Here is an 11,004-nt window from a genome sequence, read left to right as displayed (position 1 = left end):
TGATTCATCCTGAACTCAACTGTACCATCCCTCCATTCTTCTCTGGCCTTTCCCCTTTGGATATGAATGTCTCTGACTTACTACTATGCCCAATGGACCTTAGGTTTAATTTGCATGTCAAACACTTAAAGTCTTGTACTTCATCATAGTTAGTCCAGATATCTAAAACTGCTCAGTGAGGATTATCAGTGGTTTCATTTACTAGGAGTAAATAGAAACTCTTATCTCTGACATAAATCAGACATCTCACCAGCTCAAGTATGCTCGTACACGAGTCCAACAAACAGTAAATACGCTTTTGTTATCGTGGATGATGATTACAACAATTAAAGCTATTACAGCAGCCATCATGATAATTACGGTCATTATAATTAGGACGAGAAAGGAGCTGATGCTGGTTGTGATAATCATTCTACCCATCCAGATCTGTGTCAATGGAGTGTCTGGAGCGCCTGGACAGTCTGCGCAGATCCTTGCAGCGGTGGAGTCCGGCAGCGCTACAGACAGCCCCTGGCCTCTCCTCCAGGACCCCGCTGTAAGAGCCAACAGACGCAGAGCCAGAGCTGCAACACCGGACTCTGCCCAGGTACTCCACATTTACATACTGTCAAAAATATGATGCTATGGGTTCAAATCCTTTGTTGCATGCCAAGCGAGTCTTTCCAATCCCTCTCTAACAATGCCAAAAAAGTAAGTCACTTTCTGCAGTGCACAAGCTTTCCAAGCTTCGTTTATATCTTTAGTTATGAAAAGTGGGAAAGATTGATTTTCCTTGTTTCCTAGGTGAGCGCTGTGAGGATAGGGGGCGGACCTACCAAGAGAGCTGTGCCAATCAATGTCCTCGCAGCTGCACTGACTTATGGGAGCATGTGCAGTGTCTCCAAGGAGCATGTCACCCAGGTAATCTATGACTTCTAGCATGAACAGTAACTTAAAGAGTCTGTTTCTATATTTCTCTTTCATTTGACTTATTTTACCTTTCATTTCTCAGGTTGTCGGTGTCCGAAGGGACAGTTGTTGCAGGACGGCCACTGTGTGCCAGTGACAGAGTGTCGCTGTGGTGTCCCATCGGGCAACGGGACGCTGGAGTTCATCCCTAAAGAGGAGCTTTCTGTGGACTGTAACGCCTGGTGAGAACAGCTTTCTGTCAGTTTTATTTTTAGATGTGAAAAAGCTTGTACAAAAGTTGGTCCAAATTGGTCTGTAATATTAGGAGAGGATGTCTCGCATCAAGAGCAGACTTTATAGGCTGTTCAGGTCTGTTATACTTCTCTCTAGAGTTCAGCTACATTATTTTTCCACTATGAGATCAGCTTTTATGTCATCTCTCCAAACACCCCTCCATCTGCAGTGCGTGTGAGAACGGCACTCTGGTGTGCACCAAGCTGCAGTGCCCGGTTTACGAGCCCTGGAGCCCGTGGAGCTCCTGCTCGGCCTCCTGCGGACGCGGCCAGATGACGAGGACACGTCTTTGCCAGGGCACAGAGGGCGGTCCTTCCTGTGGTGACACCATCCAGACAGAGAGCTGTGATCTGCCATCATGTCCAGGTTTGACTTGGAACAAAGTATCCACACTAATTCAACCTGGTGTTAAAACACAGACACATTTAACTCACTGAGAGTATCAACCTATCAGTACTCCATCTGTGTCCTCTCCTCTCTCTCTCTCTCTCTCCAGTGGGATGTTTGTTGAGCGAGTGGTCACCCTGGAGCGAGTGCAGCACCACGTGTGGTGGCGGGTTGACGATGCGGAACAAGACGGTCCTCAGAGAGCCAGAGCCTGGTGGGACGGCCTGCGTTGGACCACTTGAACAGCACACTGTCTGTAACACCAACAGCTGCCTGCCTGGTAAACTCAGAAACTAACATCACTGAATATACTTCTACTGAGCAAAGTAATTCCTGAATTCGAGTTAAATAAAGTGGTTACCAAGCAACCCATAAGGACCTTAACGAGTGGTATTTTCGGTTAGTTTATTTATAGTGTTATGTAGTCAAAGGTGTGACCTCAAATGTGGCTGAGACAATCTGTTCTCAAGTGTATTCAAAATATATGTGAGACATGATGTAATTCATTGTATGTTCATCTGTGTGTTGCAGAGTGTCCTAGCGGGCAGGTGTCTAGTAACTGTTCAGGTTCCTGTCCATATACCTGTGAGGACTTGTGGCCACACACTCAGTGTCTACCTGGTCCCTGCACCCCTGGGTGCAGCTGCTCTGCTGGACAGGTTTGGACACCCGTGCATGTGTGGGTGTGTGCGTGTAGTTGGATAAACTGTGATGTAATTTTATTTTAACCCTGATAAAACCTGATTCTTCCCCTCATAGGTGTTGCAGGAAGGATCCTGTGTGTCCCGCGCTGACTGTCTCTGTTCACCGCTGTCCCTGCCGACTGGTTACCAACGCATGAATGTCAGCACCGAGGAGATCACAGAAGCTCTGCTGCCACCTGGAACGGCCATTCAGCACCTCTGCAACACATGGTAATACACTCCACACGGTTTCATCCATTCATTCACTGATTTAACCATTAAGCCAGCAGGGTCATGTAGTGAGCAGCCAGGCTGTCCTTTACCGTGGCTGGCCCCTCTGAATGATATTTACTGGAGGTGGCCCTCGTCAATTTGTCAAATATTTCAAACCTTATGACCATGTTCCCTTTAAATGGCATATATATTGTAAAAGCATCCATCATAACCCAGTTTTACTGAAACATTTAATATCCGGCTGATATTAAATCTATGCATAATACTTACATTTTCATGTGATTAACAACTACGGCTGTCAAAGTTAATGCGATAATGCGTTAAAGGGACTATATGTAACTTTTAGAAAAACCTGGCTCAGTTTTAAATCTCGCCACGAAAGAGGCTAAATAACACGCCAAAGTTAGGCAAAATTTTAGCGAGGAAAATCTTTTTCAAAGATGTCCCTTGACCTCTGACCTCAAGATATGTGAATGAAAATGGGTTCTATGGGTACCCACGAGTCTCCCCTTTACAGACATGCCCACTTTATGATAATCACATGCAGTCTGGGGCAAGTCATAGTCAAGTCAGCACACTGACACACTGACAGCTGTTGTTGCCTGTTGGGCTACATGTCATGTTATGATTTGAGCTTTTTTTTGTTGCTAAATGCAGTACCTGTGAGTACCTGTCCAATAATAAATATATACATACATTTGCATAAAGCAGCATATTTGCCCACTCCCATGTTGATAAGAGTATTAAATACTTGACAAATTTCCCTTTAAGGTACATTTTGAATGTGATTAATTTGCGATTAATCAGAATTAACTATGGAAATTACATGTCATTAATCGCGATTAAATATTTTAATCAATTGACAGCCCTATTCACAACATATTCAGGCTGCAACTAAGATCAAACCGTAGAGTTTATTCCTGACTTCCATTATTTACACTTTGCGGCAGCTCTTTCATTGGTCTAGATCAAGGGACATATCAATGCTGATCAAAGCAAAACAACTGACCGTCACAGAGTGGATTGTAGGCAACTGATGGACAGTGCTATAAGAAGGCTGTGTTCCCTTGTCACATTTGGAAGAGCCTTTGAAATATCATAGCCTCTGAATTGGTTCACGGTAACGGAGTACGCCTCTATCATTTATGCATTTAAGAGGAGGGGGAGCACAAAGAACATGAGATGTGAGAGTGGTTGACTTTGCATTCTACTGGATCTGCTAAAGTTCGTCCAGTTTCTGAGTAGTAGTGCAGTTTTGTTTGAAAAATGCTTTGCCTTGGCTGCAAATGGCGGCTAAAGGGCAAAAACAGAAGATTGTGGTGGGGAAGAGAAACTGATGTTAAACTCTACTCCATAAATATTTTAGTGGCTGACAGACAAAGGTGAGCACAACATTAAAAAGCGAGCATTTTGCAGCACCAACCTGAGGAGATGTGGTCAAATTTCTATTGAGACATTTAAACTGAGGTGGCATAAATAGTTTTTCATCAGCATTGCCTCTGTTTTATGTCTTTATGAATGATTGATTGATTGTGGTCATGGTTAAAAATGGGATGCAGTCTCAAAGTCAGACACTACCGATCTTCCTTTTTATTTTCAACTTATGATTTAAATTTTACTGAGGTAAAAGTAAAAGCCTTTGGCCAAAGCATAGAAGTAACAAACTGTCTCTGCAACCATATTCACAAGAGGTTATGGGAAATATTGTTTTAACTTTAAAGGGATAGTTTGAATTTTTTTAAATGGGGTTGTATCAGGTTCTTATCCACAGTCGGTGTATTACCTACAGTAGATGGCGGTCGTCATGCTGCTTGTGCAGTACCATTGTGAGGTTGACCATGGTCTGATTTATTTAAGATAAATGTAATGAAATGAAAATCATCTGTGAGTTAATTTTTAAGTGTTGTGGAGCTTTAGCAGAGTTGAATTTCATTGTCTCAGTCGAACTATACAGTCAACGACAATCCACGATGATATCCGCTGTAATAGATAGTCTGGCATGCAAGCAGACGTGCCGTAAGTCCTCTCATCTTCCTCAAAGTGGTTTTGATACTCATTTAATAAGTCTGATGGGCTCGGCCGTGTGACATGATGATTGCGTTGGTATCTCGGTGTATTTCAGTGTTTAATAATATCAGCCTTGCTGTTTTTCCCCTCATATTATTCCACTCACCTGATTCTTCTCTTTCCAGTGTGTGCCAAAGAGGAGCGTTCAACTGCACCTCCGAGCTCTGTGATGGTGAGTGATGCTCCGTCACAGCTGTTCTTACCCGACGCATTTTCTTGCACCTTATAGGGCCCCCTCTCTCTTTTAGCATTGAAAGCACCGGGAACAATAATCTTTTGGTTGAACTGTCAGGACCACGATAGATACGTCAACCTATCTATAGTTTGTAACAGCTGCTGCAACAGTCGGCTCAAATAACGGAGCAACAGCCACATCAATCACAGCCTACAGAGGCCATTACGGGGCTTTTGTTTCGTAAACACATGATACCATCTTGAACTAGCAGGGGGAGAGAAAGAGATGAAAGATAACGGGGAGCAGAGTGTCACAAAGTGCAACCCCTCATATCCTCATGAGAGATGTGAGTGTGGGAATAGCTCTGTGATTTGACACGCTTTTTTATCTGTCATCATTTGATCAGCAGTGCCTTTTATCCTCCTCCTGCCTTCCTCTCTCCTCTGGATTTGGTCGCAGTGAATAACAGAGTTTAAAGGGGACATTTCATGCTCATTTCCAGGTTCATACTTGTATTTCGGGTTTCTACTAGAACATGTTTACATGTTTTAATGTTCAAAAAACACATTATTGTTCTCATCCTGTCTGTCTCAATATACCTGTATTCACCCAACGCTCTATTCTAGCACCTGTTTCTTTAAGACCCCCCCTCCTGAAAAAGCCCAGTCTGCTCTGATTGGCTGGCAAGAAAAATATGGTGCACCTTTGCAAAGGTAGTTCTCAAGCTGTGGGTGGTATATTCTAATGAGCCTGCATGTGACATAGGAAGGGGAGCCAGATCTGAATGGCTGCCAAATCCTCTACCTGCCTGCCTGCCTGCCTTCACTCACACACCGCGCTCGTTCTCAATCGCTCCACCTCTCCCGTGCATGCGCGCACACTACACACTGCAGAAGAGTTACGTTATCGTCTCCGTCTAAAACTCCGGTGTCTCCCCTGTTCCTTCTGAACACGGTTGCGAGGCTGAAGCAAGAAACACAGTATCAGCATTTATTCATGGAGAGACCTTCGTCTGGTCAGCTAACATTACTGTCAAGCAGGTGAAATATAGAGTGATATTGTGGTTTTAGGTGACGTGTGTCGCCTCACTGTTTTGATCAATGCTCGTTTATGTCTATGTAGAAGAGCGCAAGCACGGGCAACAGGACGCGGACTTTCGTTGACTGAACGGCCACAGGTGTCGCTGTTAACAAGCAATTTCTGATTCTTACAGAGTCCCTTTAAGTTAAAGTGTTTTTGGAAAGCTCACTTTGTTCTTGCCAGAGTCGGTGTTTCACAGATCTCTACATGACCAATAGTCATAATGGATAAAAAGTATGAGGTTAAGATCCGGGTTGACAGTTACTGGTATTTACCTTTAACCCCCCCCCCCCCCAACAGGTTCTGTCTCTTTCAAAGAGAGGGAATGATACACACATGTATTTGGTTTTTGTGTGTGAGTCCTTTTTCTTGCCTTCTCCTTAATGCTTGACTTCCCCCCCAGAGACCTCTGAAACTAAATCTAAAAATAAAGCAAGCTGTCTTTAGTGAGACTTTGTCTAGACATTTACACAGTAATGTAAAAGTTTTTGTGCACAATCTCATGTTGACATTGGGGTTTTGTTCCGTTGCCTATTTCAGCATTATTTTTAGGCGGTGGTGTCGTTAACAAATGGCTTTAATAAAAAGCAAAACGGGAATAATATCCGCAATTATAGTTTTATTTGGGCGAGCTGAGAATAGAGCTCACATGATAGATGTTTTCTATATGCTGCTTTACTGCTGCAGGTAAAATGAACAGTGACCTTTATATTCTTCTCCCATTACCCCTGTAGTGGACTGTGAGTGGTCCAGCTGGTCCCAGTGGAGTCCATGCTCAGCCAGCTGTGGAACGGGGCAACGGAGCTCCACCAGAACCGTCCTGCAGCCCAGACGGTACGGGGGGGCCCCATGCGAGGGCCCCGAGCACCGCACCACGACCTGCACGGCCCCAGACTGTGGTGAGTGGGAGGAGGGGAGATCGGGGATGCTTTATTGATCATTGTGGGGATATTGTAACAGTTCATCAAAAAAGTATTTACAGCTCCCTGCAGAATCTTACTGAGTGCTTGTCACACGTAGAACTTGTCCCCAGAGGGGCAATTTATTGTGCAGCAGTAATAACACAAGATCAAAAATACACACAAGGCAATTAAATACAATAATATAGTATAATAATAATAAGAGTGGGAACCAGAAGGCAAGGTCTGATAGGTGCGGCGGGGGGTGGATGCTGTCAGACAGGATGGATCCTGCTTTCTTTGTTTGTGATTTAAATCAGTATCGGTGATACTGCTCCAGACCTCGGTCAGCTTTGTCAATGCATTTTTCTTTTTTAGATGGAGAGAAGCAAACTAACAGATAGAGGAAAACGAAACAATCGGCTCAATGATAGATCTATATAAAAAAAGTCATCAGGGACCTGTCAACATCCAACAGCCGGCTTCCTCAGACTAAAAAGGCGCCGCTGGCTTTTTTTTTTTGCACAACATATTGGTGTTAGAATGGAAGCTCAGTTTATTTAAGGATTTTAATGCCCAAGTACTTGTAGGACTCCACGGTTTCTACAGCCTGACCGTTAATTGTAGTGTTTGACAGGGTTGGAGTGATGACGTCTCGAAGTTGTCACTATAACCGTATCATCTGCAAACTTCACAGTGTGGTTAATCTTACTGCGGCAGTCGTTGGTGTAGTGGAGAGAGGACACAGCGCCGGGGAGAGTCAGTCGGTGTTAAAGTTAGTCCAGACAAATGTCCATTCACTCTCACTCTCTGAGATCTGTTGGCAATCCAGCCAAACAATATTAGTGTCCAACCCAAAACGCTCAGTAAGCTCCAGCACCTGCAGCTGACAAGAAGTCCACTAACAACAGTCTGGCATGGTTCTTAATACTACCCCCTAAGTGCTTACAAATGAAGTTGAGCAGAGCCATATTTGCATCCTGACCCCCCCTGTTGGTATAGTTCGTTTTTAACTAGTGAGTCTACAGGCCTGCAGTCATTCAGAGTCTTACGATGGCAATTTTTTTGCAATGGGAACTATTGTAGATTGTTTCCATAGCACCGGGACCCTTGGCTGACAGAATGACACATTAAAATCAGGGCTGTCAATTGATTAAAATAGTTAATCACGATTAATCACAAATGAATCACCTTTTTTATCTGTTCAAAATGTACCTTAAAGGGAGATTTGTCCAGTATTTAATACTCTTATCAACATGGGAGTAGACAAATATGCTTACTTTATGCAAATGTATGTATATATTTACTATTTGAAGCCCAACAGGCAACAACAGCTGTCAGTGTGTCAGTGTGCTGACTTGACTATGACTTGCCCCAAACTGCATGTGATTATCATAAAGTGGGCATGTCTGTAAAGGGGAGACTCGTGGGTACCCATAGAACCCATTTTCATTCACATATCTTGAGGTCAGAGGTCAAAGGACCCCTTTGGAAATGGTCATGCCAGTTTTTCCTCGATAAAAATGAGCGTAATTTGACAGCCCTAGTTAAAAATAAGGCCTATTTGATCAGCACAGTGGGACAGCATACAGCTACCGATGCCATCAGTACCAGGGCTTGTTCTAGCTTTACAATGTTTAAAAGTAGTTCTAACAGTTTCATTGCTAAAATCATGCACATCAAATCTTGAGTAAAACATATTAAACTCCTGGGCCAGAGCCAGATCTGATGAAAAGCCTTCTAAAGCCAGCTCTTTTCTTAACTTTATTACCCAATTTAGCCCTCTTAATGTCAAGTTTAATCTCCTTTTTGTAAAACATTTAGCTCAGAGAAGTTACCTCTCTTAAATGCAGGTTTTTTTTCTTGTTTAATAACACTTTAAAGCCTGTCCAGGGTTTCCTGTTAAGATAGATCTTAACTACCTTGTCAGGGATGACAATTATGATACCCATGAGCTGACCACTGCTGTGAGTTCATTAACGTCAAGAGATGATTGGATAAACTCCTCCTACGCCGTGCAGTCCAGACAGCCTTGCAGCGTCAGCGTTGCCTATGAAATGAATGTGTGTGTGTGTGTGTATGTGCTTTGATGTGAGTGAACGGGGGAACAGATATGCATGCTTGTTATCTCAAACCTTGATCTAGATAGATCTAGAAAAATCTACGTGTGTAATGTAGTTCCAATTAGAACTAGTCATTTTGGGGCTTTTTAGAATTATGTGAAAGCCGAGCTGCTCCGTCAAGTTACATAAGTTTTGTTTGTCACTCATTATAAAAGACAGGTACAATTCTAACTCAAAGACTGCTCATTTAGACAGTGTGATTTGAGTTCCTTCTCTCTGTGTACACGAATAAAAGAAGCTTATATTCACAGATACGTCGCAATGAAACTGTCATAACTACTTTTAAACATTGTAAAGCTAGAACAAGCTCTGGTCTTGATGGCATTGGTAGCTGTATGCTGTCCCACTGCACTGATCAAATAGATCTTATTTTTAATTAGGGCTGTCAAATTACGCTCATTTTTATCGGGGCAAAAACTTCCATGACCATTTTCAAAGGGGTCCCTTGACATCTGACCTCAATACATGTGAATGAAAATGGATTCTATGGGTACCCATGAGTCTCCCCTTTACAGACATGCCCACTTTATGATAATCACATGCAGTTTGAGGCAAAAAAACAAACATGCAGTTGTTTGAATGCAGTATAAAGGTGTTATTTTCGCCTATTCTAAAATGGTGTATTTGAATATTTCTGCATACTGGGGTCCCTAGACAGTCTAGGAATTACATACATTGGGCATCACTGTAAAGCTGAGACTCTTGTGGATTCAATGAGTCCAGTTGTATTCATGTGTGATGATGTTACTCCTCATGGTGTGTCTTTATACTATGACATTATTCCTAAAATTAGATTTGAAAAAAATCTCAATATATCTCCTTGCTTACAGTATTGCAATGCATCGCGATATGTTGAATCGTTACCCCTGTATCATGATACGTATCGTATTGCCAGATCCTTGCCAATACACAGCCCTACCTTCTACGGTACATGATCCATGTAGAAGACATGGAAATAAAGAAACAGCGTTGTTCTAGAGCTGGTTTTATCCTATTATAAGTATGATGAGGACAAATGTAAGATTAGACTGTTATTTTCATTCAGAACATAACCCTGTTTTTAAACTGTGTTTTCACTTTAACGATACAAGAATAAAGACTTCTAAGATGAGGACTAACAAGCATATTGTCTACTACCAGCAGGGCAATTGGGATTATTAGACTTCACGCTTCTGCGCTCTCAAACAGCCCCATTAACTTGGGAATGTAGAGAAATCCACAGCTCGACAGGCCAACTGTGTCTAGTCATGCGTGCTAAGCTATCAAGTCAAGTCAAATAATACAAAGCAAAGCAACAATAAGAACAGAGTAAAACAATAAACATAATGTGCACATAACAGCAGTGAAAGAGCAGCACAACAAAAGATAAAGGTAATCAAACGCCAGCGATAAGAGGTGAGTCTTGAGCAGCGATTTAAATGATTCTGTGGTCTGAGCAGTTTTAATATGAAAAGGTAAACTGTTCCAGCGGCCTCTGAATTGGGTCTAGTTCTGGGGACATCAAGGAGCATCTGATTGGTCGACCTCAGTGCTCTAACTGGAGTATGAAGGTGCAATAGTTCTGATAGATAAGGTGGTGTTAGCCAAACAAGCAATAGAATAATAAATCAATCCGGAAACGGAGAGGAAGTCAGTAGAAGGCCGCCAAAAACTGGTGATATGTGATCACGTTTGCTTTTTCCAATGAGAAGGCTAGCCGCTGCATTTTGTACTAACTGCATCCGACGAAGAGACGACTGTTCTACCCCCACATGCAAAGAATTACAGCAGTCTAACGAGAGGTAATAAGAGCATCTCGAGATCCCTGGGAGACAGATTGGCCTTTACCTTTGCTAAGAGTCTTAACTGGAAAAAAGTGCTGTTTTTTTTACAACTGAGCTAATTTGTTTCTCAAATTTGAAGTTGTCAAAAATCACGCCGAGATTTTTAACAAAAAGGTCGAAGGGCCAAGAATACCAGCAGAGTCATCCAATAGGTCAGGTCGTCCAAACTTAATGATCTCAATCTTCTTTTCATTAAGATTGAGGCTAGCCATGCTATGATTGGTCAATTGCATGTTTGGGGGAGGGGTTTAGCGAATGGTCAATTGGTGTTACATGTTATTTACTCTGGTTATAAAATGTTTAAAATGTTTAATATTAGGATTTTAAGAAATTTAAACATGCACTATCTAC

At 42.5% G+C, this 11,004-nt stretch overlaps 1 protein-coding gene across 1 annotated transcript in view; it reads left to right on the top strand.

The window, feature by feature from the left end:
• The window catches only part of sspo (SCO-spondin), a 91,659-nt gene that overhangs the window by 62,007 nt on the left and 18,648 nt on the right, over positions 1–11,004 (top strand). Inside the window, exons 103-111 of the mRNA XM_074621288.1 lie at positions 425–586; positions 784–900; positions 992–1,130; positions 1,352–1,548; positions 1,679–1,849; positions 2,101–2,228; positions 2,329–2,483; positions 4,679–4,725; positions 6,543–6,707. Coding sequence (XP_074477389.1) covers positions 425–586; positions 784–900; positions 992–1,130; positions 1,352–1,548; positions 1,679–1,849; positions 2,101–2,228; positions 2,329–2,483; positions 4,679–4,725; positions 6,543–6,707 — 1,281 coding nt within the window. The remainder of the gene's footprint in view (positions 1–424; positions 587–783; positions 901–991; positions 1,131–1,351; positions 1,549–1,678; positions 1,850–2,100; positions 2,229–2,328; positions 2,484–4,678; positions 4,726–6,542; positions 6,708–11,004) is intronic.

The sequence above is a fragment of the Sebastes fasciatus genome, chromosome 21, assembly GCF_043250625.1.
Source record: "Sebastes fasciatus isolate fSebFas1 chromosome 21, fSebFas1.pri, whole genome shotgun sequence".
In the NCBI taxonomy this organism is placed as follows: Eukaryota; Metazoa; Chordata; class Actinopteri; order Perciformes; family Sebastidae; genus Sebastes; species Sebastes fasciatus.
Note: the sequence above shows the minus strand (reverse complement) of the source record. Positions and strands in the feature narration are given on the sequence as shown.